At 43.1% G+C, this 27798-nt stretch overlaps 1 protein-coding gene across 5 annotated transcripts in view; it reads left to right on the forward strand.

Annotated features, from left to right (window-relative positions):
* The window catches only part of CDH4 (cadherin 4), a 535396-nt gene that overhangs the window by 320669 nt on the left and 186929 nt on the right, over positions 1–27798 (forward strand). For 4 of the 5 annotated variants that reach the window (XM_064167488.1, XM_064167487.1, XM_064167489.1 and 1 more), the window contains one exon: positions 14507–14683. In XM_064167488.1, coding sequence (XP_064023558.1) covers positions 14507–14683 — 177 coding nt within the window. Of the gene's footprint in view, positions 1–14506; positions 14684–24767; positions 25052–27798 lie in introns of those variants that run through there. The other variant, XM_064167491.1, reaches the window with a different exon arrangement.

Raw genomic sequence — 27798 nt, forward strand, 5'->3', positions numbered from 1 at the left:
TGCCTTACCACACCTGCTGACCTCTGGTTGGTGGCGTCTGGCAACTGCATCTGCCTTGCTCATCCAGCCTCTGTGCTTCTGTGGGCCTTCTCTATGGCTGGGGTGGCTCCACTATGGGATGGCATCTGGCAATGCAGAATGCAGAAGAGTTGCAGGGTGCAGGTGAGCTGTGGGAACGGAGTGAAGAGAAGTGACTACAGGCAGATCCTTGTAATAACAGACCTTGGTTCTCACCTGCAGCTGGCCAACTTATTGCTGTCTACAACTACCTGAGGGGTGGTTGTGGCCAGGAGGAGGTTGCTCTCTTCTCTCAGGTGGCCAGTGAGCTCTGTGGTAAAGGGTTGGACTTGATGATCTGTGAGGTCTCTTCCAACCCTGATGATACTGTGATACTGTAACTTATCTCAGAAGGGGTAGATAATGGACCTTTGCTAACGAGAATAACAAGGCGTGTATGTATGCAGATGTGGTGGGCTGTCCCTGACTAATTATGCTGATGTGTAGGTGTGTGCTCTACTGGCTGAGTGTATACATTTGGGCTGTTACAGCAATGAAAATGGGCTTCTGCATCATTCACATTGAATCGTCTGGAGACCCTCATGGCTGGCCACAACCATGCTGGTCTGTGGGCTTGTTTACTGCGGTCCTGCAGCAAGCAGAGATAGCAGGCAGCGCCGCCTGCAACAGTGGCAGGCTTGTTGCCCCCCTGAAGCACCTTTGAAAGTATAAATTAGAATTTAATTCACAATTACCCACGGGTTAAACCTTCATGAGAACCTAATTAGCTCTCCTGGAATGTCCATTATTAGACTTTGGGTTTATTTGGAGGTTAATACAGATAAATGTTACAAGTGAAGTTGGCATTGGGATAATGGCTGAGGTCATGGTGGAGTAGAAGTGAGGTCCCTGCCCTGCTGCAAATTCCTGGTGCATTCTTGGGAGAACAAAGTCAGTTTCCTATGGCCTTCCTGCAGAATGAAGGCAGTGGTCTACTTCCCAGGGGGGTGAAGAGGATAAACTCCTCCGTGCATGATCCTTTGGATTTGTGATCCTGTATTACCACAGCAGGTAAGACTGGAAATCTGCATAATGGGCTGGGAGAGCTTTGGTGGTGGCCAGCCTGCTTTCAGAGTGGCAGATTAGTTCAGGATGGCTCCTGTCAGAGCAGTCCTCCCCTTTTGTGCTTTCATTGCAAAATCAGAGGGTTTTGTGTCGCTGCCTGCAGCTGAGATCACACAGCTCTGCCATTAGCCCTTGTACAAACTGGTATTTAAATGGTGAGTGACCCCACACAGTGACAGTTTCCCCTCCTCCATTGTGTTGGCCTTATAGATGTGCTAATTGCTTTAGATGACTGAATAACCTGGGCAAATCTGCACACTTTCACTGGTAAACACTAGTGAAAGAACTCTAACCACTACATTAAAGTTTAATGCTGGGGGGACAGAACGATAGCAAAGAAGGTAAATATTTAAAGTTTGTATTTTAAGGTACCTGAAGCATACATTTTCCCCTCCTCCCCAGCAAACATTTGAACATCAACTTCTTTTCCTGGTTAATACCAGTCATGTTAGTATCTTGAGGAACTTTGTTGTTGTTGTTGTTCAGTCTTGCAGGAAACCTGATAGCAATTCAATTAGAAAATGCAAATGAGGTCACATATTTCCCACAGGATTGCAGAATTACCCCAGAGGAATCAGAGTGATATTCCAGCATAACAATCAATACTTAAGATGCAGTTTCTTGCACTGTTCTTGTCTGGCTGCCTGTTGCTGCAGCTGAAGTATCAGTTGGACCTGTGGGTATAATTTGGAAAGAAGATAGGGGAAAAGGAAAGGGAAAGGGAAGAGGAAAAGAAAAAGGCAAGGGAAAGAGAAAGGGAGAAGGCAAGGGAAAGGGAAAAGGAAAAGGAAGGAGAGGGAAAGGGAAGGAATGGAAAAGGAAAAGAAGCCCTCAGCACAGGAAGGACATGGACCTGATGGAGAATTGGTCCAGAGGAGAGCCATGAAGATGATCTGGGGGCCTGGAGCACCTCTGCTGAAGGACCTGAGATTGTTCAGCCTGGAGAGGAGAAGGCTCCAGGGAGACTTAATAGCAGTCTGCCAATACCTGCCAGAAAGCTGGAGAGAGGCTGTTTACAAAGGGCTGTAGTGATAGGATGAGGGGCAATGGTTTGAAATTAGAGAACAGCAGATTTAGATTGAATGTAAGGAAGAAGTTCTTTACCATGACTGTGGTGGAACACTGCAACAGGTATCCCAGGGAGGAAGTTGAGGCTCCATCCCTGAAGATATTCAGGGTTAGGTTCAACAAGGCTGTGAGCAAACTGATCTAGTGGAGAATGTCTCTGTTCACTGCAGGGAGGTGACTTTTGGAAGTCCTTTCCAACCCAAACCATTCTAAGAAAAGAGAAAACAGAAGAAGAAAAGAAGTTTGTGACAAAGTTATATAAAGTCCCTGTAGCTTCTGTCAGCATTTCTGAAACACAAACTTGAGTGGGTTAATGCTCCAGAAGAAAACAAAATAAAGCAGGCTTTACTTATCTGGAATTAGCAGAGCAATGTCTTATTTTCTAAGAGTGTATGTTATTATTTCTGACAATTGGATAATGATACAAGCAAGAGTCTAAAATGAAGCTTATGTTTGTGAACAGTGACAATGCTGACGACTTCTTAGCTGGAGAAGCTCAAATCTCCCCAAGCACCTGGGCAGATACATAGTCATTAGTGCTTCACTTCCCACACTTACAGTCTGAGCTTCTCCTCATCACTCCTCACAAATCAACATCCTCCACTCCCTCTGTTGGCTTGTCCCATCCAAAGTTCTGGCCCACACTCGTTTGGATCTTTTCTTTATTTGTCAGTGCTTGTAGGTGTCTAAGACACGTCTGACAAATTTTATTCATCTGTTTGTTTTTCTGTAGTTCTCACCTCAGGAGCTAAAATCAGGATCCTATGGTCCTGCATCAAACACAGCATAGAAAGGAATGCAAAGCAAAGGAGCTGGGAGATAGAGGGTATATTCAGTCCATGTAGGATGCCAGTCATCTGCTGCAGAGGCTTATTTTAGGAGAAAAATACTGTTTTCCTTGAGTCATGTTTATGTCAGCCCAAGTTTCTCATTGTCTTAGCTATTCAAATTCTGAGCGTGGAGATATGTACATTTTGCAATGTTAAATCACTGGGAATTGTGCAATTAAAATCTTGCAAATACATGGGTATGCAGCTTGTGTTTCAGACATTGAGAACTGCTGCCAGAAATCAATCCTCACTTAAGCCCAGCTTGTGTTTTATTATGTCTCATCTTATTTTGGGCTTCTTTCATAACCCAGGTATGAGTCCACAGCCATATAATATGAATTCCTACAGCCAGAGGTTTGGGTTTTTTTTTTCATTTGAAGCCTTTAAATAATCATCTCTGGCATTTTATCTGTCTGAGATGTTAAATTCTAGTACAGCCTTTTATTACTGATCACAAATACAAAGGTCTCTGGGCAATGAAAGGCTTATTCAGCACTGATCTTCTTTATGACCTCAGTTATTGTGCTGGCCAGGACGCTCTGCACGCAGCCTGGGAGCAATGAAGATGTACCTTCCCTTGATGGAAGATAAATGACAGCTTAAGTTGGAGTTATGGTTCCAGTGCTCCTGGTCTTCTTGATGCTCTCAAGTGGCTGCTCCTGGAAGAAACGGGAAAAAGAGCTGCTGCTTTTGTTCCCTTTCCTTCTTTCCCCTACACTAGGGTGAGATGTGATGTATGGCATCAGAGTGATGGAGCTCCCCCCATCAAACTGTACCATCCCTGGAGAGGGACTGAAGAAATGAGGCTGTGTTTGTTATTCTGCCTTTTCCTGGCCATATTTCTGCACCTTTTAAATACTGGGTTGCTATGCTGGGGCTGTCCTGTTGGTCCACCTCTGTGGAGGACCCAAAGCAGTTACTAAGTCCAGTAAAATGGCAGCCAGCATCGTTTTTATTTCTGTATCCTCATCACTGAAACGAGGCCTTGACTGATCACAGGCAGTGAGGGTAGACAGAGGCTTCTGTTTTCTTTAGGTAACTTGTCAGCCATTGTCTGGGGTTTTAATGAATCAGGTCAGAGATGAGAAAGTGAATGATTAACAAATTAATCTCATATAATTGTTACCAGTGAGACTGCACATGTTAGTTGTGGAAGTCTAATTAAGATGCATCGGGTGACCTTGTCTGACCTCATGCTTAAGTGGATTGGAGCATCTAGCGTTTAATTGGCGCGTGAGATCAGAAGTGCTGTTTGTGAAAACATCTGAAGCTACGTGGCCTGATTTTCAGGTGTGTTCAATAGCCTGGCCTTGCACTGAAGCCAAGATAAGATATGACATACAGGTGCTCATTGCCTTGGAAAATCAGCCCAGTATGGGAAGTTTCCGAGCACTGCACTTGCTGTATTTAGTTCTTAAATAGTCAGCATCTAACCAAGGGTCAGGCTCAAAACCATACTAGAAAGATCATCCCTAAGTGAAATTCACTCCAGATCTGTCTTCCTTCAAACAAAAAGAAGTCCTGAGGTTTGAACTGCCTACACAGAAATAAGTTTTCTTCTGATAAAACAAAACCCTTGGCCTGCTGCGTACTGCCTGCCTGTGATGTGTGCCTTGCCCTTGCGAGATCAAAGCCTTTGACCTCTGGTTTCATGTTCTTTGTTACTGACTGCTGAAGTCTGACTGCTGCTTCCAAAAAATATTTTGGACTGAATTTCCTTAAAAAAAAACCAAACCCCTCCATTGCTGTGATAACTCATTGACAGTTATGTGTAAACATGAGCTTGCCTCGTGAGGACACAGCCATTAAAATAAATCTTCTCTTAGAGTCACGAGTGTCTCTAAATCTTGTCCTTAGCCCAGGGACCTCAGACAGCTTGGTAGTTACAGGCTCAGGGTGAAGAGGGGCTCCAGTTCTTTCCAGTCTCTGGAGGTCAGGTCCTGGCTCATTGTATATGGCTCACAGTAGTGCAGCTCTGTCACATTCTGTCTCCTTGGCACTGCTGGCTGGAGGAGCAAGGAGAGGCAGCCAGGAATGCCATTGGAATGGGCTGCCCAGGGAGGTGGTGGAGTTGTCGTCCCTGGAGGTGTTCAAGGAAAGATTGGATGAGACACTTAGTGCCATGGTCTGGTTGATTGAATAGGGCTGGGTGATAGGTTGGACTGGATGAGCTTGGAGGTCTCTTCCACCTTGGCTGATTCTATGGGTGGCCAGTGTGGCAGGGTAGGCTGGGTGGCCACCAGCAAGGAATGGGATCTCAGACACTGCCTCCATCCAGCAGCATGTTTCAACATGCTTACATTTCCTCATGCAAATGGAGGTACATTGAATGTGTTTGCATGTTCAGATTTAAGCATTCGCTTAGGTGCACTCCAGGCTTGGGGAATAAAAGAAGAGCAGTCTTTTCTCAAGAGCCTCTTGAAACAACCAAAGGATAACTTGAAAGGGCAAACTCACAGACTGGCACTGGGGAGAAGTACCAGAATGAATTACTTTGCTTTGTGCTATAGCAGCAGTGGTGCTTGTGATCTCTTCAATCTTTTGTGATCTTTTTACTTGCAAACATTATGAAAAGGAGGAATATTGTTACATTTAATTCATTGTGATTATTTTAATTCATGTCTCTTTTGAACCTTGTGGCTTTAGAAAAATAAAATGAGATTAACATTTTTCTCAGGCTTCTTAAGGGGTAGATTTGCTGCTGCTTCTCTCTGTGATGAAGAACAACTGCAGTAGCCTGAGCTCTAGGAGCAAAAGAAATATGTTCTGGCACAATTTTTCTATTTATTTATTAGAACTTTTAATCTGGGTGGCAGAACTTGGGCTGACTAACCTAGGTGTTTCATATATCTTTCTTGGCAAGATACATGCAGCTGCAGTAGTGGTTTTTACTGTATAGTGTATGATGAGAACTATCACCTTTTCCCTGTCCTATAGGTATCTGAACAGGTAACAAGTGTGCTGTACTCTAATAGCCATGCTCTTGAGAAATACTTGTAGCTCTGAAGCCATTGTGTATGGCTTCTTCCAATTAGGAGGATGACATTAACTTGAAGGTAGAAGTGTCTTTTTGTAAACACTAGAAAGTAGAGTACAACAGCAATTTAGATGTTTAAGAAACAATTCTACCTAAGAAGCACTGCAAGATTAGATCTTACAAAGGGAATGTGAAAAGGTCAAGTTGATGTGGGGAGCTTTGCCAGGAAACGGCCTCGTCAGAACTTTTCATGTTGGGATAAGATGTTCAAGACTTAAAAGGAGGAACAAAGTACATCAAGAGCTGTGCTTTGTGGATGATGTCATCTTCTGTTCATTGAAGTCTCCTGTGATATTCAGAGCCTGACAATGACAAAGGTAGTATCACAAGTGCTTGAAATCTGTGGGAAACTTTAAAGATTCCACCAAAGGCAAGTGGATTTCTTAGGTACCTGCTTTGGGATGTGAGTCTTCCAGAGAGAGGAAGAGCATCATTTGAAATCCTGACAGTGGTGTGTAGTTCAGGAGGCACTTGTACTCATCACCATGGTGTGGTACCACAGCATACGTTTCAGCGTAGTTCTGAGTCTCTACCCCAGCCAAAGCTTCCCTTACCCCAGAGATACCTTTGGCATTTCATGTCTACTCAGTAATGAACGTGAGCATGCGTTGCCTGCAGGGCTCCCTGTTCAGCTGGTACAAAAGCTAAGCGCACTAGGGTGCTCTGGTGACTTACCAGGTTTCAGCTGAGAATGGTGATCATTTACCAGACATTTAGGCAAACAGAGGATGTAGGAGAGTTCAGGTGATTAATGAATTTCAGTTAAATTGTTCTGGGAAATGAACAGCTTCTGTCCCAGCAAGAGGCAGCCACCCCAGTGAGGTCAGTAGCCACCTGAAAAGCCATGTTCTGGCTCAGTCTGTGAGCTTGCCTGTTAACTGCAGTCTATTCCTGCAGAGTCCTTATCTGAGCCACTGCCCTCGTTAGATTTTCTGATCAAAGAGGATAAATGGTATTTGTTTGTTTTAAATAAGAGTTCTGTATGGCACCTGCATGGATATGCCCAGAGTTAGTGAGTGTCTCTTTTCTCTGGAGTCCAGACTTAGCATTTAATTGCTGTTGCCCACTCTGTGCATCTTCTGTGAGGACAGAATCTTCCTCAGCCTCTCTTACTGGCCAGTGTTGTGTTCTCCCTATTTAAAAACTACCCACATTTACCTGCTGTTCCTCTTCAGCTTTTTTCTCGCTTTGCAGCCTCACAGCACTAAGGAACATTCTGATTTCTCAGTCACACTGATCACATTTTATTAGTTATAACAGACAAAATTTTCCAAAGCCTGCAAAGCCAGGCAGACACCTAACAACTTTACATTTGCATGCACGCCTCATTTTTAAGCTGTCAGGGAAGAGTGCACATACAGGCTCAGCTTTGACACAGACTCCTTGGGAGAGAGGAGCATTTGCCATGGCTGATGCATGTGTGTGCATTTTACGTGGCTCATTCCCCTCCTCTGAGGGCAGTAACTCTGTTAGATTTTAGTCAAACTTTTCCTTCCCTGTCAGCTGATGTGTTCTGGAAGCTCGTGCACTTGCCAAATCTGACAATTTTTCTTACTAATTGACTCTAATGTGAACTGCTCTGTGCAGCCCTACTGCTAGCTGATATATATATTAAAAAAAAAAAAAAAGAAGTAATGAATTTTTTGCTTAACTAGCTGATTTAATTAAAATGTTTTATACTCTACTTGTATGGCTTCTATAAATGGAGAGGTAATTTTATTTAATGAGTTCCTAGCCAAACATAACACTCCTGGCTGTATGTAGCCAGATTTGCTAAAGGTCACAAACGCTGAGATTCCACTGTTTGCTTTTGTAAGTCGTGATGATCAAACAGCTTGTTTTGGCACTTGAAATATCCTGTCAGGATTGGTTCCCTCTCTTCCTGTTTATACCAGAAATGATTAGTATAGTTTTAGGAGCGGAGGGGGTTCTTCTCTGTATCCGAACACTGTTCATTATCTTTAAAGTGGAAGTCTACTGCCAAAATCACATCTCATTGTCAATTAGTGGCTTCTCTGCAAACACATTAATTTAATGCCCCTGCTGAAGGACTGTGTGCGTTGGAACATCGTGCTGCTAAAACGCTACTTTTCAGAGCACTTTGACACAAATCATTCATGAATGGCAATTTATGCTGTGATGCTAATGGGACGTGACATGAAGCTATCTTTGATTAAATTTACTGCAGCTTACAACTATTAGTAAATAGAGCTAATCTAGACAGTCATAACTGATTTCCAGAAGTGGGGATAAGGAGAGAAGCAGATTATGGATTCCTTACTGGTTCTGAAGAACACCTTCTCGTAGGATGAGTGCCATAAATGAAAGTCTAAAAAACTTTGATCTCCTCAAAGCTACTTTTTTTTTCCTGTCCCCAACTTTGGCAAATTCAGCAGTGACCCAAATGAAAAAGCTAAAAGATCAGAAACACAGGAAATGGTGCATCTGGGGGGGAAAAGGGCTCATTCGTCATAGAATCAGCCAGGTTGGAAGAGACCTCCAAGATCATCCAGGCCAACCTAGCACCCAGCCCTGTCCAACCAACTCGACCATAGCACTAAGTGCCTCATCCAGGCTTTTCTTGAACACCTCCAGGGACTCCACCACCTCCCTGGGCAGCCCATTCCAATGGCAAATCACTCTCTCTGTCAAGGACTTCCTCCTAACATCCAGCCTAGACCTCCCCCAGCACAACTTGAGACTGTGTCCCCTTGTTCAGTTGCTGGTTGTCTGGCAGAAGAGACCAACCCCAGCTGTCTACAGCCTCCTTTCAGGTAGTTGTAGACTGCACTACCATCCCTGATGTCAGAAAAAATGTTGTCTACTTAGAACAGAATTCATGCAAATGGGTTTTTTTTAGCAGCCTTCTTGTGTTCCTTTTGTTAAAGAACTAAGCTATATTTTCATTGTCTTATTTTCTGTTTGGTAAATACATTTTCCCCTGTCCTTTCCACAGCTACCATGGAAACAAGCAAAAATGCTTCAGTTTAAATATTTTTAACAGTTTTTTTTCCCCTTGGTTGAAAATGGTACCAGTCTTCCAAATTGTATAGGGGATGAAGGCAAATATGTTTGAGCAGTGGACTTAATGGTGGCTTTGTATCCCCTTGGCTTGATAAAGAGACATTAAAACCACATTGCCTCAGTTAAACCTGGGGAGTGACACTAGAAACAAAGCAAGTCAATTATTACTTCTCTGCTGAAGAATGTCTAGTGTGCAGTGTTCAGGATCCTATGAAAGTAGTGAGACTGACATATAAGTAAAACACAGGTTGCATCATAAATAATTTTGATACTTGGGAAATAAAGGCCTTATTACCTCTCCTGCAGTTGTAGGTACCTTTTAGTCCAAGTGCAAGAATAGTGTATTTTAGTGTTGGATTTGGAGCATTTTGTTTTGTGAGTTGAGCTCTATACAATGAATAAGCTCCACCAAACGTACCCTAAGTCTCACTGTTATTTATATGCAGAGAATGGTGGCTTATTTACCCAAACATTAGAGTGATCCAAAATGTTCAGCTAAGCAGGAACACAAAATATGATATTATATTATGTAAATGGGTTTGTGATACGCTCTGCTGGATAATAACTTCCAGATGTCTCTGTAGCCAGAGGCTGACGGATATCAAAGGCAGGTTGGCTGGGAGGGGAGATGTGCCAGCTGGCGAGACTGGCTACTGCTAAGTGTAGCGGAAGGTGAAAGCTGGTATTTCTTCACACTCACTGGTTTTATTTGTGGGCTAGTGAAAAGTCAGTGGCTCACAGCCTTCTTTTCACAAGCAGGATAAGGCTTGAGGGTTGTAGGCATCTCACGTGTCCTCTTCTTGCAGCGAAATATGTTTTGACCTCTTTCGCAAGCAGGGGTTGAGTTTAGTCTGAGTGCCCCCAAAATGAAAGGCTGACAGGGCACAGAGACAGCAGACCTGCTTAGATGGCTGTCCTGACTTATTGCCAGCACTAAATGCAGATGAGAATCCCCCTGAGTTCTCTGTGCCATGGCATAAATGGAGCTAATTGGAGCACCGGTCATTTGGGTTTCCTAAATCTATTTGGTTTTAAAGTCTGAGAATGGAGAGGGGAATTTTCCTCTGAGCACGTTTCATGGACTGGCTTCTCTTCTGCTGCCTGTCATCTTTTCACCTGTGGGAGTTTGAGAGTTTTCCCCCATCCTCACAATTCACTAGGCTAACTCGGCTGGATGGAAGTTGAAGAATGAGGCTATATTTACAGCGTGGCACAAATATGCAAGCATATATATGCTCTCTATATATATGTATTTATACAGATATTTGCAACTATATACACTCATATGCAAGTTAAAAGTAATACAGAACTACAAAAACCCTCCTGAACAGCAGAACCACCCAGGAGAGCTGGGAAACCACCTGAAAGCAGCAGCCCCAGAGATGCCTGGTTCAATTGAGAGGAGGGTTATGGACAGATTTTCTTCTGATGGCACTACAAAATGTAGAGGAATCACAGAATCATAGAATCAACCAGGTTGGAAGAGACCTCCAAGATCATCCAGTCAAACCCATCCCCCATCCCTATCCAGTCAACTAGACCATGACACTGAGTGCCTCAGCCAGTCTTTTCTTGAACACCTCCAGGGACGGTGACTCCACCACCTCCCTGGGCAGCCCATTCCAATGGCAAATGACTCTGTGAGGAACTTCCTCCTAACATCCAGCCTATACTTCCCCCAGCACAATTTGAGACTGTCCCCCCTTGTTCTATTGCTGGTTGCCTGGGAGAAGAGGCCAACCCCCACCTGGCTACAGCCTCCCTTCAGGTAGTTGTAGACAGCAATGAGGTCCCCCTGAGCCTCCTCTTCTCCAGGCTAAACAATCCCAGCTCCTTCAGCCTCTCCTCACAGGGCTGTGCTCCAGGCCCCTCACCAGCTTTGTTGCCCTTCTCTGGACACCTTCCAGCACCTCAACATCTCTTGAATTGAGCCCAGAACTGGACACAGCACTCAATGAATATTTTGAAAGTGACTGTTTGAAATTCTGGAAAGCATATGGCCAGTAAGGCCACGAGAGGAGGAGCAGTTGCTATCTCAGTGAAAACTGTTATTCAGCAAAACCAGAACTGGAAGCTGTATTTTACAATTAATTTAATGCAGTGTCACATTCTGCTTTTGCACTGAACTTTAGATCCTTGCAAGCTCCAAAGTCCAGGAGAGTTTCCTGGGGCTCGCGGTTAGTCACTGCTGTTATTCCAGCGATGTTCTTGGATGTTTCAGTCAGAGATCTGAGTAGTTCTGGCATTTGTGCTCACCAGACTTTGTTACTGCATTCGTCTCACAGCTTTTAAAACAGCAGAAAACATGCACAACATATTTAAACAACACCAGAGAGATTAAGGTCAGGAGAACTGCATCACCAACAAAGGAAGATAAAAAAGAGCCCTTGTTTAAAAAATTTGGTTTTGTTGTTGCAAGGCACTTTTGAAATTCTACATAGCAAATTCAGAGTCATGTTGATGGTTTATTCTAATGTAGGAAAACATCATCAAGAGTGACAAGCAAGCTAGTCACTGTCTAGTCACCTGCCAGCAAATATTTCATAGAGACTAAAAAGGCTGGTGCTGCCTTGCTGAGCTGACACTAATTATTTCAGTATACACGGAGCTTTGGGATTTGTGGTAATTCTCAAGTCTGTCTTTAGTTCAGACTCATTCCACTGTGTAAACTCAGCAGAGCACAAATTATTTGACCATCCTTTCATAATCTGTCCCAACGCTCACTTGCCAATTATACAAACAGATCCAAATACCTGCTCTCAGAGGATGCCCATTTGGAAGTCACAAGCCAATTAAAAAAAGAAAGGAGGATATCCACTTTTCTGTAGCTCCTGTCTGCTGGTCCTTTCTCATGTTTGCATCCCACTTCTGGCTGTCTCCTTTGGATTGCATGGCTTTCGTCAGCGTTCACAAAAGGTAGCTTTCTGGTGATAAAACTCCCTTTAGGTGATGTGCTAGTTTGAAGCAGGCTAGAATGTTTTGGTGGGAAGAACTGGATTACAGGCTGTAATTACAGGAAAACAGCGGTGATGTCTACTTCCCTCCTGCAGAGACAAGAGATGTATAGGAACAAGAAATAAAAACATAGATAACCACACTCACTTGGGCTGCTGGCTGAGCTGCATCTTACTCTCTAACCTCATCCTCCATTTTTGGACTAATCCACTTTGCTTCCTAACCCCCTGGCCAAACCTCTGTTCTTCCTTGGGACTGGGGTAAGGTTGAGAGGGGCAGGGGGAAGGTGCAGGGGTGGTTGAGAGCCCCTCCTGGGGACTCAGGTTTCTGGGAGGGGAGTTGTGTTTCTGTATTACCTTTTTCCCTTGTATATTTCTGTCTATAACTGTATATACTGTAACTATCTGCTTGTATATTGTGCCAGCTGTAAATATAAGCTTCATTCATATTTCCAGAGCCAGCTGAGTCTAGTCTGGGTGCTTTCTAAAGTGTGGAGGGGCAGGGAACACCCAAACCATCATAGGTGAAAACTCTGTTGGATATAGCATATTACATCTCATAGGAAGGAGGAGTTCAATATCCTGAGTGTCCCAAGAAAGTATCCCATCGCCACATCAGGTTGCTGATTCTTTTGTTCATTACCCACTGAAGTGAATATTTTTAGAACAACATCTAAATATTGATCGGTGATGTGGCAATCCTGCAGCAGCAGCTTAGTGGTGATCCTTGCTGAAGTGTATAAAGCAGCATTCAGGCAAACATAAAACAGCAGTCACCTTGGTGGCATGAGTTAGCAGGAGAGAGGTTTTGAGAAATGTGACACATTATGTGGCTGAAAAAAAAAGATTGTGGTTGTCTGTTCTGTGAAAATTCAGCTCTGAAACTGGCTGGTTTTTAGGGTGTGCAGTAAAAATAGCTACATTTTTGCAGAGATGCCTTCAACCATTGCAGCCAGTGAATGTCTGCCCTCCACAGGTTACACAGATCAGAACCACGACCAAGCTATGAAAGCAGCTTCCTTGCTGCTGTGCCCAAGTCTCAACATCCAGAACGTCCACACCGCTTTGGAGCCGCCACCTCAGTTCCATATACTGCTTAGTTTTCACATGTTATATAACCTTCAGGTGATTGTCTGCTTCATTGTACTTCTAGATCAAGAGTTGAAATGTGCTGATAGATGGATTTACATCAAACCAGAAACCCTGAAGCAACGATTCCCACTGAAACCAGTGCCTACAGACAACTGCTTTTAAATGCTTTGAGGATGTTTGAGTTTGTATGTTTGGAGTAAGACAAAAAGTGAGCATGGCTTCAGATTGCAGGAGTCTCAGAAAATACTTTGATGTTTTCTTCCTACAGTATTCCTGGGTTTGGGGCATTGATGTTTTTTAATGAGGTGTTTTTAGGGAAAAATAGCTGAAAATTGTAAAACTCAGAGAATAGCCTTCCCACTGGATCTTACCTCAAACAAAGTGAATGTGGCTTGCACACTTTCTGATTTATGAGACTTGTTTTCTGATGGAGGTGCAAGTCATATCTAAGACAAAAACTCTTGTCTTTATTAGTTATCTTTTCTGCAGGCTTCCCAGAAGTAATCCCTGGCATCCTAGAAGGCCACGGAGTACTAATTATCTAAATTTCATTGATTCATCATTCTGTAAGGCAGAAATTTTATAATAACCAAGCTGACTCAGTAAGTCTCAGCCGTGGCCCCACCATTTCCTACCACAGCATTTTAATGTGTCCAACACCAAAGTTGGCCATGAGCAGAATCCATATTAAAAAAAGAAAGAAAAAGAAATCACAAAGAAGGCCTCAAAGGTGCCTCAAATAATAAAAATAGTGTTTGCTGCCTGAAATGCATTACACTTCCCAGGCTGCGTGGGGAGATGTGTGTTTGGGATGTGTGTTCAAAACCTAGCTCATAGAAAAAGGTCACTCATGAAGCACTAAGAAGTTGAACTAATAATTCACCTTTGCAGCCATGGAACCGACTCTGCCTCTGGTTGTGGTCATTTTGATTTGGTGGGGTACATCTGCAGACCAGCAAACTGGAGGTTCCTCTGACCCTCCTAATGCTAGCTGTGCTCTAAAGCTGACCCATGACACAGGCTGTGAATCCTTCCCCTTTCATTGTGTTCCAGGAGGTTGCACTTAGGAGAAACTTGCAGAAAGCTCTTTACTCCAATGTGCTGCTAAATCTCCCTGCAGTTGGTGTAATGAAGACGATATATTACGGGAGACATCTTGATTTGAGAGTGACAGCTCCATATATTTGTGAAAATGAAGTGGCAGCAGAGTTGCCAGTAAAGCATATTGTGTCTTTGCCATGCAGAAACAGATCACGTTAATAACAGGGATTTTCACAGTTACACGTGGCCATTTGCACGCAGGGAAGTGCCACTGTTGGGAGAGGTCCTAAGAAGAGAGGAAGAAGCTAACTGGTTTTGCTTTCTTGTTTCCAAACCAGCCAAAAGGAAGGAAGCTGGTGCCTGGAGAACTGGGGCAGCAGCAGAGTGACACTTTGCTCCCGTGGCGCCAACACCAGAGTGCCAATGGCCTGCGGCGGCAAAAGCGAGACTGGGTCATCCCACCCATCAACGTGCCAGAGAACTCCAGAGGGCCCTTTCCACAGCAGCTGGTTCGGGTAAGTTAGAAAGAAACTGAAATACTAATAATAACAACAACAGTGATAACAACAATAACCTTGTAGTGGGTCTAGTGAAGTAGTAGTTGTGGTCCAAGCTCACAGCATCTGCCCTACTCTGGTGAGACACCACCTGCAGTGCTGGGTCCAGCTTGGAGTCCTTAGCAGAAGGACATGAACCTCTTAGAGCAGAGCCAGAGGAGGCTACAAACATGATCCAAAAGCTGCTGTGAAGAAAGGCCTGGTAGTTGAGATTGTTCAGTCTGGAGAAGAGAAGGCTTTGAAGAGACCTTCTTGTGGTTTTTCACTGCTGAAAGGTACCAATAAGAAAGATGGGGACAGATTTTAGCAGGACCTGTTGTGACAGGTGATGGATTTAAACTTGAAGAGGGGACATTTAGACTAGACACAAGAAACATTTTTTTTTAATGAAGGTGGTGAAACACTGCCCCAGGTTGACCAAAGAGATGGCAGATGCCCCATCCCTGGAAACATTCCAGGTCAAGTGGTGTGGGGCTCTCAGCAGCCTGCTGAAGATGTCTCTGCTCACTGTGGTACCGTTGCACTAGATGATCTTTCAAGGTCCCTTCCAAACCAGTCTATGATTCTGAGTCTCTGCTCTCTCTCCCTCGTCCAAAGAAAGTTTTTTTTACATGCTGCTGAAGCGCTTTTTTCCCAAACAACTTGCCCCAGTTCTCCTCCCCCAGCTGAACGCCAGCCTAATCGCCTCCTTCCAGCCAGTCCCTCGAGAGACGCTGGCACTGCTGCCAAGATGGCACTTTGCCCACACTCTCATCCAGAAAGCAGCTGCAGGTGTAAGGCTAGGCTTGGTGACACCCAGCGACGCGGGGGTGCTGCATCCTTCCCTCCCTTCGCAGCACCCCAGTACAGATGCATGGCAGGGCCCGGGGAGGTTGGCTGCCTGCCGCCACTGCAGATGGATCCCTCATCCTCTCTCTGTTGCTAGTTTCTTTCTTTACAAGAATGATCTCTGAGATGGAGTTTGCCTGTGTGGTTTCTGTGCTGACTATTGGTTGACAGGAAAAGAAAAAGAAGGGAAAAGGGGCCTTTGACAGACATATTTGGTGGATACATTGCTGCAGTTGGAAAGCGTTAGCAAAATACAAATAGATGTTGCTATTCCTCTTGCGGGTGCTGGTTGCAGTTTTTGGAGCAGTAGGAAGATCAACTGCTTAAAAAAAAAACCTGCCTGGCAAACTTTTGCAGCTCTTCCCTTGGAAGAAAATGGCAACAACTGTAAAATTTGAGAGCTTATTTTTAGCAACAGTGGTGTGTCACTGGCAACCCTTGTCAGGAAGTTCACCCAGTCGTCTTGAAACAGTGCCTGGACTGAAAGGTGTTGTCATCATTAGCAGTTCCACACTGATTTGCTGATACTCTTCTGCACAACCTGCGGCCGGTAGGAGGAAAGGAGCTTGCTGAGTCCTTTAGAAGTTGAGGTGAGCTGTGCAGTAACTTGTGTGATGACTGAAGGTGCATGCTTGCCATTCACCAGGTATTGGGTAAACTTGAATTGTTGATGTCATGTCTTTGTGTAGCTAGGGAAGTATGGCAAGGAATTAAAACACAGCAGGTGACAAGTGTTTTTATATCTGCCCTGAAAGAACATGGGGAGGAAGCTAGGGAGCCTTTGTGTGCTCAGCAGTGCTGGGTAGAGAGCAACCTATTAATCTGTTGTCCTACTAAGTTTAAGAAATATCTGAAGAGGAGAACAGTCTGATGTGTCAAAAACATCTTCCTAAATCAGATTAATAATTTATCCTAATTCCTAAATTCCTGTGGAAAATAAGCAGAGTACTTGCAGAGTCCTGTCCCACTCCCTGCTGAGTTCTTTGGAGTTCTGACTAGACAGCAAGAGGACAACTTGGCACCAGCTTGCCATGGCAAATTTGTTGATTTATATGGACTGAAATCTCTGTGGCACTTTTCCCCCCTACAGCCTGGAGATGAAACAGAAGGACTCCAAGATGCAAAATTCCAGTGTTAATGAAAGTGACAAATAATAAATTTTATATAGGTACAGAAGAATTGATATTCCACACATAAACTACCAGTAACCTTGGTGAGATCACCTAGCTGATGCCACTGAGCTTCCAGATTGTCAGAAATGTATGCTATTGCAGGTTTTAAATAGAGATGCTAGAGGAAACACTGAAAGAAAGAATAGGCTGGGAGAGAAAGAATTCTCCCACAAAGGGCCGCTTTCCTGCTCCCCTTCTCTCTCATAATGACAGGGCAGATTGTACAAAGAGTGCAGCTTAGTTAAGCATGAGACCCCTGATCTTTCAGGCTTGAGTTGAGCTTCTGGTCATCTGCAGCATCTGGACCATTTGCTGGCCCCTGAATGTGAAGCTTGGGTGATTCCTAGCAGGAGTTACAGCTTCCTCTGTTAGACTTTGCTCTTTAATTATCCTGAATAGAACAAATCAATGTCTTCAAAGACCAGCACTATCTGATTATTTCCATCCACATAATCTTCAGATTGCCCTGGAGCATTCTGCTGTCTCCTAGATCTAGGTAACAGTTTTGATCTGATTTCCCATGCTTTTGCTCACTGGGCGCTGAATATTTTTGTGTCCATCTGCTCACAAATTGGAGCTAGAAGTGCACATGTGAAGTTACAGCTCAGATCCCATTTGTAGGGAAGGAAGTCTGTCAGTTTTCTCTGCTGCTATATATAATGTGTTCAAACCTAATCCTAGCTCCTGGATGCTGAACTTTTTTTGGTCCCAAGAGCCCTGCTTGAGCTTACATTTTGTAGGTATAACTAATGGCAACCAGTCCCTCCATTATGCTATCTTTGGTTCTGGTTACCTCCAAGGAGAGGAAGGAATGGCATGAAAAATCTGAATATTAGAAAACCAAAAAACCCTACCAGAAGTACATTTTCCTCCTACCACTTGCTGTTTGCGTTTTCAGAAGTCAGACTAATTTGAAATGCGTAGGCAAATCTTTTGGGTTCCCTCCTACTCCTGCTTCCTATTGTGAAGGTAAAAATTCCATTTTATGGAAGTTGATTAGTTACTTGTCAGTATTTTTAGCAAGGCTGTGCCTGAATGAAGTTTAAATCATAGCAAAGGTGAATTCAGCTTGATGGGAGCCACATACGTGGAAATGCAGCCCTATCTGGTTCAGCTGGGATCGACTGTAATTCTCTGCTCATTAAACCATTTCATTCTGATCAAATATATTAAATGGCAAAGGAGGGTTTTTTTCTGGTTTTAAAGGATAAAAAGGAAGACGTCACAACATTATCCCTGCCAAAACAACCCTCTGTTAATTACAGGGTTTTTTTGCTTTCAAAGGAACATCCATGTCTGTTCATATGCATCAAACCACACTAGCTAGGAAATGTATTTCAGAAAAATAATGGGTAAAAGGAACAAAAATCAAAAATAGGAATTTCTGATGAGTTTTGGCTGCTGAAAGGATTTAGCTACTCTTCAAAGAGTTGAAAGGAGCGTCCGATTTGTTTAAGCTACAAATAATTTTGCTTGCAGTTTTTGGCTTTGTCTTGGAGCTGAGAAAACAGCTCTCAAATTTGGTTGCTATATGCTTATTTACTTTGCAAAACATTCGTGCAAATCTTGGGTTTCATTTCCTTGCGCTTCACTTCCACCTTTGTGTTGGGAATATTTTACGTGCTGTGAAATATTTTGCTGTAGTGAGGATAATTTCATTACTAATTGTCAGGTACTCTCATTATTATAACTATGAGGTCCATAAAAATGACTATTAAAAATACAAAACCAACATGAAATCCCCCTCCTTCTCCAAGCAAGTGACTCATGCAGGCACACTGATCAACTAAGATAATACATTAAATAGTTGTGCCCTTGCTGAGTGCCATCTCTTTTCTCACTGACTCATCCTTTTTAGCTACATGTGTAGCTAATTCTTAATTATCTATTATCTAATTATCTATTATCTAATCTTGTATTTCATCCTCTTCTGAACTTCAGAATTTTCTCAGGTTTGGATCCACATGCAAGTCTCCTAATGGGAATCTTGAGTCAGTTTTCAAGGCTGAAGTCTTGGTCCATCTCACTGGGCTGCATGAAAATTACTCACTTAAAAGACCACCAGTCTCATGCAGGACCAACCTTTGGTCATGCCATGTTTAGATAAAGGACTCCTCTGTCAACTACCACATTCATATCTACCATTATGAGTGCTCCAACCTTCCAGCTTTATCTTCAGGACCTTTCTGGAGCTCTTCTGAGCTGCCTCTCTCTGCCTTGGTCTGCTTAGAATCTAATTTTCCCAGCTTGCTTTTATTAAACTTGGAACTGAAAAATGTGGTATTTACCCATTAGATCTCTTAAACAAACAACCTGTTCATTCTCATTACACAGCCATGAAAACCCACTGAAGATGACCAAGACAGAAGCATGGTGCTCTTACAAACTGCCTTGATTGCATGCTACAGGCACAGCGTGCTCTCTCATATCCAAGCACTGATAATCTCAGACACAAGGATACTAGAAATAATCTAATGTGTGTAACAGGGAATAAGAGGGAAGGATGCATTTTATGCAAATTTAATCAGGAAGTCCTGAAGTGGTTTGGAAAGTTGGCAGAATATAGTGTACCTGAAGACTCTTGCGTTGCTCCTTAGCAGAGGTGTCGTTCATTGGTTGGCTTTCATGCGGCGTGGTGCGTGTTAATGGAGCAGAGAACTCTTCTTCATGCACTAGAAAACCCCATGGTGGACTCATGGGTGGGGTTAGCACATGTTATGCTATGCAGTGTAATTAGACAGTGAGTATGGAAAAAAAATGGATAGCACACACAGGAGCTCTACAGCCTGCTTGCTTGCCAGAGCCCGTCCTGGTGTAGAAAATAAGTTTAGTCAGTCACAGAAGCACAGAAACATCCAGGTTGGAAAAGACCCTCAGGATCATCAAGTCCAACCTATAACCCTACTCTACAAGATTCTGTCTACTCACCCTCTGTCAAATCTACCCAGCTGTCTTCTGTATCAGGTAAAGGGACTGAAATTCCCACTGCTTTCTGGATTCTGTGGGTACTAACAATATGTCCTCCCAAAGTCTAAAATTCCAGTGTTGAAGATAGACATGAGACTGAGCTGTCAAATCCCCACTGGCTTGGACCCTCAGGCCCTCAGTATTGCCATTTCCTTTGCTCATCGTGGCCATTTCAGCATGCACCTTTGGGCTGTGTTAAATAGTTTTATTGTAGGAAATCCCTCATGCCTCCTCTATCAACCACGTTGCTTACTGCTGTGAAATTGGCAGTTCAGAATCCATTAACTCCCAGCTGCAAGACAGATGGCATCTGTCTGTAGTGAGAGAAGGTTTGTTGAGAAAAGGCCTTGCAAATGCTTCCCAAAGGACATCAGACCTTACTTTTCCTGAGAGAGATGCAGACAGCCTTGATTACAAATAGTCCTAGATCTTCCTTGTTCTTCAGAGGAGCAGGTGTTTCTCTTGCCTTACCAAACACAAAAAATTGCTAGTTCTGGCTCTCACTACATCTTGTCTGTGGTACCCCTGTGAGCATCACCAGCTGAAATTCAGAAATTAGGTGATTTGGTCTTTATTGTGACAGTCAGGCAGAGATAAGAAGGAGCAATCCCAAAGGGCAGAGAGGAAATTGGACATTGTTCATGTTGTGTTGCTCTTCAGAGGCACAGCCTCTCTCTGAAAGCGGGTTTAAGGACGTAGATTGAAACAGCTCTTGGCTCTTGACTGTGAATTCACACCACAAACCACCCTGACACCAAAGAGAGAAAGATTAGCTGGAAAATTATTCATTAAGCATTTATGCTGTCATGGTCTTGGCTCTGGTATTCATCTGTTTTCTCTGTGGTGCTACCAAACCAGGACTCTACACACTTGGAATGATTGGAAAAGGGAAATACAACACATTGCTACCTTCCCACCACATCCATTGGAAATGACTTAGCAATGTGCATTTTAAAGCAGGTTCCTAAGCTTTGTATTCTTCAAACTGTGCTTCGTTCTGTGCGTTTTCCCTGGCTTACAAAGACTTTGTTTTAACCTCCAGCATTTCCCAGAAACAGAAGGCCAGATCCTGATGTAAATTCACATGTCTCTTCCAACCTAGTTGATTCTATGATTGTATGTTTCTGCCAAAGCTGGTGGGGCTACACCAGTGTCTACCATTTGGGAATCTAGGTCGAAGCAAGCAGATGCCCAGTGCTTTGTGGGCTTTGCATGCACGCACACATACAGCACTATGGATTGAAAAGTGCAGCTACAGCATAAATGTGCCATTTGAAATTCTCTTACAACAGCATTCAAGCCTATACTGTAATTATACATATTGTATTTCCTTGTATTCAGACCCATAGGGAATTTATATTGTCCTTGCTAAAGCCAGAGGGACTGAAGGAAAGCAGTCATTTAATGATTCAGCTGTCTTGGGCTCTATGATTTAATCAATCATATGAAAGAAATTTTTAGATTCTTTGTGTTTAGAGTTCTCTTGTCTGAGCAGAAAATGTTCCCTTTTTGAATTGCTTTAATAGCTGTATTTATGCAGCTGAAAGTTCCTTAAGAAATGAAAGTAAAATCAAATTGCTGAGAATGCCTAGATAATTTATCGGAGAATATTCAATTAGAATATATTAATATTTTAGATTTCCATCATTAATTTAATATTCAGAGATTTAATTTAGTCATTGAATTGCTGTAGTGCCATGCGTGGGTAGATTGTTAGGCTGAGTGCTTAAAACACCTGCCACAAATGGGTGAATCTCACTTTGATTCCCAAGAGCACAAATGCCTTTCTACTGACATAAGTCTTGCAGCGAACACTCAGACACTAAATCTTGCCTGTGCTCTGCATTTTTCCATAATTGCAGAATGGAAGAATACAATCTCCTAGCAGAAATAAATGCAAGAGCCCTTATTTATTTATGCATTCAAATCCAGACTGAAGGGGAATTTGGTGCTTCGTGGTTCTGAGTTTGTTGCTGGTTTACTGAAGAATTTCATTTTGCCAGGCCTTGTTATCAACTCAAGGAGAACCATCGTGAGTGAAGTTGGGATTTTAAGGTGATTGGCACTTTACAGACAAATATCAAGGACTGCTGTTGCCCAATTCAGCTAAAAATACTGCCCTTGGTAGTCTGCCTTTCTCCAAGATGCTTTGGAAACAGTAACGTGAGTGGAACAAAAAAAGCTCCACTATAAATAATAAAACCCCACTAAATCATAAAATGATTGTGATTTGGAAGTGATAAGTTCCTATCAAGCATGGCCTCAGTTGCATGGAAGAAATAGAACCAGTCTTTAATACCCCACACAACATAAAAAATGAGATTCTCAGAAGCCATTGGCAGCAATGAGGCTGGTCAGAAAGTATTGCCACAGCACTGCAGAAGTCTGATAACCCATTGATAACACTTCTGGGTTTCAGCAGGTTTAAGGAGAATTTGGGGATGTTACTTTGTTAGGTTTGGGGGGATTTTTGTACTATGGGTTAAAGTAAGGTCGGAGGTGATGTGCTGCTGTTAGAGCAGCAGTGCTTGTGGTTGGCACTTGGTGTCTTAAAAGTTACATCCATGGACATGGATAATTACCTGCTGTTGGTACAAATCCTGGTCAGATTTGTGCTGATCCATTCCTAGAAAGGGAATGAAAGACAGAGGAAGGATGACAAATGAAGGACAGCAAAAACCTGGGGTGCAGTGATGATCTTGGAGATCTCCTCCAACCTGGTTGATTCTATGATTCTGTGAAAGGGTGCTGGGATAACAGACTTTTGTGCTCACCTCATGTATGATGCCTTTGACTGGTTTGCAGTTGTTCAGCATCCGCTTGAGGCAGCAGGGTGGGATATTGTAGCAGGTATTTGTGACTACCACCAACTGCTACTTGGTAAAAATTATAAATTAGCTCTATACAGCCCTTGCTGAGGTATTTTTTCTGTGCAGGATCTGATCTTTTCAACCTGCTTGCATAAGTCATGAATAAGAAACCAAGGCAGAAAAGATGAGTGGCTTTGTTCGGGATCGTAGAGCTGTTGCCATGGCCATGAGCAGCACTTCAGTCACCGGCATCTGGGTCTGTCCTTGGGTTATTTGAAGAATCTCATAATGGACTTCAGTTTGATTGAGTATTCAAAAATCTTTTGTTGATGGCTGTATTCAGTCACTTCATTTTGTTTCTGAGTTCAGCTGCCACATCTGTGCATTAGGTCTGCTAATGTACAGGCTTGTTTCTACAATGACTCAAAGGTGCTCCTCCACCGTGATTCAGGCACCTTTCTTTGCTGGGTCTCAGTTGATTCCTCCTCCACCACCCAGCCCTTATCTTTTAGCTCCAAGTTCACTGCGGGAGCAGGAAATGCAGGAAGCACAGAAGGATAAGTACCCCTTGCCTTGCACTGTCTTACCATGCTACAAAATAGTTCATCAATCATTCCAAAGAGTATTTAGCTGTAATACCCCATTGCACATATTGCAACATATCATTACATCCCCATCCTCTCTAGAAAGTGAGATAACTGTAATAGCCGCTCAGTATGGCTGTCATTATGTGTAAAGGCAATGACAGGAAGGCATAGGCAGAGCTAATGTACACAGCTCGTGAAAGCTATTGGAAATCTGCAAAGACAGAGTGTACACAAATACAGTGGGTTGATTTGCTTAGGAAAAGCTTTTGGGTTTGTTCATGCCTTTTGCAAAGAAAACTGGTGATAACGAAAAAAGCTGAGACAGGAACAGAGACAAAGGGCTTGCAATCTGCCTCTTTGCTGCAGTGGTTCATTATTTAACACTCATCACCCACATTAGTAATAGGTTGCTGTGGGACTTGGCTTCCTCGATGAGTTGGAGTCCCAAAGACATGGTGGAACTGTGTGGCTGTGAGTTTGGATTTGCAGAATGATGGTGCAGATATAGCTGTGACAGCTAGGCTGTTGCTGAAACTCACTGTATCAGGCTGAGATGAGGTAAGAAGTAAAAAAACCCATCCACGCCTTTCTTTTCCTACATATTACATCTGTCCTGGCTGAGGAATTAAATTCAGCACCTCAGAATTTCAGATGACAGCTTTTAAGGCTTTAGAGAATTTACTCCTGGGCTAATTTTAAGCTTTCACTACTGCAATTAATTGTTTTATTTGTAACTGCCAAGATTTCCAGTGGTACAGGTGTCACCACCTAAATCCCTTCTCAGCTGTTTCTAATGCAGACTGCTGAGAGGTGTAAGCTGTGGTCAGATGATGGGGCAGCAAAGAGTCGATGTGCAGCAGTTTACTAGTTTCATTAAAGGCCCCATTTCTCTGCACTGTGTTCTTTCCCATAGCTCTTACCCTATTTTTAATAATTACCATCTTTTTAATAACATTCATATTTGCTGCTAATTTCCTTAATTTAAGGGACATTTTCCTCCTATCCAAACCGTTAGACAACTTAAAAACAAACAAACAAACCCTTGGATTATATTAAGGGAAACATTTTGCCCAAGGCAGTTTGGGTATCTGCAGATGGTACTGAACGTTTTGGCCCTTGTTCAGCAGAGATTTTAAGTATGTGCCTAAATTTGAGCCTTTAAGTAGCTCCAGTGGCTCTTCTGAGTCTAATCAGATGGGGAAATAAGGACACAAATAGTGCCTCACTGGATTAAGACCAAGCATCTAGCATTATGCAGTACCAACCTCTTTGGCCATGCTTGCTATTCTTCTTAGATTCCATCTTTTGTTAACATTTCTTTGTGCATACTGCAAGTGTACAGAGACCACACTTCCAGATGTACACGCACATCCAAACCTTTCCATAGGTCATGCAAGCATATTCTCTTCTTTTTTACCTAACAAACACCAAGGGAAGCCTGCCCTAAAAAGCTAACCAGTAGAATTGGTTTCATGTTTTTGGCACGAAGTAAAGAGAGAGTTATTTCTCTTCCTTCTGTTAACCAGGAGCATTCCTGCAGCCCTTAAAAGTCCCTGCAGCAGTTGGGTGGGGTCCCTTTAAGAGGAACAGGGGAATTGGCTACAGGTGCAGGAGGTTTTGTCTGTCTGTGAAGAAATGAGGTATTTGACTGCAGCTGACCCTGACTGTGGGTATTCTGGGGAAAGCTTCTGGAAGGATCTGGGGCTGTTTGTGCCTCTTGAAGGAGAAGGGAGTTGGACTGGGGAAGGACTGCATCTAGAAGCAGCTGGAGGGGACCACAAAGGAAGCTGCTGTGACCAAAGCTCAGATGTTCTCTGTGAGAGGGTGAAAGTGAAGTTTTGGTGTGGCTTGTGGTGTTATTTTACATTGATGGAAGGCTGCTGAGCGTCCACCCAGCTGTGTATGACCCTGGTGAAGCCCTGCACTGTGAGGAGCTGTGCTGCTTATTCCTGGACATCGAAGGTAAGTGGGGACGTAGCATTGTGCTACTGTGGCAAGAAGATTTATTAGAAGACATTCATGTAGCATGTGGAAGGAGTCTCTGCCCTGCCTCAGGTCTGTGTATGGTTTCTGAGATGTGCACATGTATATGAGCTAGAGCCAGAGAGAAAGTTGTGCAGAGCATTCAGTCTTGTTATAACAAACCACCTAGGCATGCCTTCCCCTTGCAAAGCTTTGCCTCAGTAATTCCTCCTTGAGGATTGGGTTTTGGAGACTAAGACTAAGCCTCTATGACTCAAGTTCCAAACCCCTAAAACCAAAAGTTTCTAGTGGAAATATTAATGGAGCTGTAAATGGCACAGTGCCAGCAGGCATGGCTGGGACCCTGCCTTCCTGACTCCTTTTTTTCACTCGTGATCTCCCCTCATTTTAATCAAAACATTACATGACCTGAGGAAATTTTGCATTTGGGCTTGGGTTTATTCCCCTTTCAGGCTGTTTTGCAGTTGACTTATTTGTTTGATTTGTGCTTCAAGGCTTTGTGAGCTATAACATTTATTTAAGCAAAGAAGCTAATTTTATTGTTGGGAAAAGTGGGGCAGTTTAAGGAAGTAAAAAGGCTGTGAAAGCTTGTTGTTGCTTTCCAAAAAGTGAAAGGCACATGTTGTGTTGTGAGAAGATTGGACATAGGGCCTGTGGTTTGCCCCTTTGGAGGACCTGGTGATGCATTAGCAGAGGGGGCTGCTGGAGGACCATGCATCTGTTGCTACAGACCTACAAAATGACCATTTTGCTGTGTTTCCAAGTCAGCATGCAAAAGTGTGGCAGCTAAAAGGTAGTATCTCTGAGCACACTGGTGGCACTTTGGAGTTATTTCTGAAGTAGTATTGCTTGAAGGGAGGGTATTAGTAGAAAGAGGGAAAGAAATTGAGTTTAAGGATCTGAACTAAAAAGTGTTGCTAGTTGATCCACAGCCCTCTGAAGGGATTTTGTAAATTGGAAAACAAAACCTAAATGTTTGGCCAGCTTACATGTGCAGTGGTGTGGTCTGCAGCAAAGTGATGACACAATTCACTTACCAGTGAATGGCATTCAGCTGCATCTAAGAAAAAGAAATGAGAGTAGAAGAATCAGGCAGCATCAGAGCATAGATCTTTTAGGGAAGATTATAGCAGTTATTTATTATTCGACAGCAAAGAATTGAGAAGCAAGGTGGCAGTTTACTTTCAGTGATGGGAACTGTATCCTCTAATGTCTCCATGGAAAGAAGAAAACGCTGCACCAAAGCATTCCCATTCAGCTTGATGGCACAGACACTATTCGTTAGCATCTGTTTTTGCAGGGAAACTCCTGCTAAGAGAGGAGTTTAAATATCGAAGGAAGCATTTCCAGCAGCTCTCCAGGTTTGCAGGGTATTTTTCAGGCAGCATTACGTTTATGGTGTAGATTTTTGGGGTTTGTATGCTGAAAGAGAAGGCAATTCAAAATTTATGAAACAGCTGCCGTGCCTTTTGAGCACCTAAGGGACAGAGTGACACAATGTATATGTGTTTCTGAAGTCGTTATAAGGGGAGGAGGGGGAAAACTTGCTGTCATTCCTTTTGAACCGTAACCCACCCATGGTACCTGCAACTATTGAAACATTTTCCTATCATTTTTTAATTAGACATGAATCCAAAATGTAACATTTGAGTATGGCATGCTATTAGGAAATCAGCTCTTTTTCTTCTCCTCCTCTATCCATCCAGTTGTTAAATGTCCCCCTCCTCTTTTTTGCTTTAACCTCTTGTTCTTAATGAGACTTCCTCCTTCTCCCCATGACTCTTTATGTAACCAACCTTAGCTCTTGATTAATCAGTAATTAGGGAAGGAGTCATACTGATTTCAAGCCTCTAATATCATACTCTCCAGCTGAAATTCAAAACTAAAATCTAAAAGAAAGCCATAGTGTCAATATTATGCTACATCTAACCATATGATGACAAAATCCCATCAGTTAGACCAGGCAGTAGCTGTTTATGTAGGCATGGATCTGGTCTACTTGATATTGGGTGTAACACATTCATATTCTTCTCCCACAGCTGCTTTTCCCACACATGCCCTGTTATTGGCTGTCTTTGCCATGAACAGCATCAGTATTTCACCTTAAATTTTGCTGCCCCCTCTCTCGTCTCATCTGACACGTACCATTTTGTTTCATGTTTGCTGAGCAGTTAGGGCCTAATTCAGAGTTTAATGAGCCCTCATTAACCTCCGTGAGCTTTGGATCAACCCCCTTGTAGTCTAATATGGTAATAATGCCAGGGTATTATGGAGTTAAAAGCTACCATACAGTGGTCTGAGGATAAAGTCACTGCAGGCGGGCGGCTTAATGGGGTATTAATTGGCTAGAGGGTATTCATAAGTACTGAGCACTGAGTGTGTATATTGTTGAAAGAGGAGAGAAAATGCTAAATGGTGTGATCTTAAAGTAAGGAAAACTTGAGTTTTCCTTTGCATCAGCCTTTACTGTAACTATCTGTCAGGCATTTGAGGAATTAGTGCAGCTTGGGCACAGTTCTCTGGCCCAGGTTGATGGGTGCTGTCACTCAGAATTCAGCTTCTCTCTTGTAATTCCGTTCTGAAGTTCTGCCTGCATTGGCTCCACCAAAAGTGTTCTCTGGGAAACAAAATATTTGCAAAAAGGTGGCAGCATTGGAAAGGATTCATCAAAGGCAGCTGCTAATTGCACACAACAGCTTTTCCATTTCCCCTTTTCTCTGGGACAA

Source organism: Pogoniulus pusillus, chromosome 29 (genome assembly GCF_015220805.1).
Source record: "Pogoniulus pusillus isolate bPogPus1 chromosome 29, bPogPus1.pri, whole genome shotgun sequence".
In the NCBI taxonomy this organism is placed as follows: Eukaryota; Metazoa; Chordata; class Aves; order Piciformes; family Lybiidae; genus Pogoniulus; species Pogoniulus pusillus.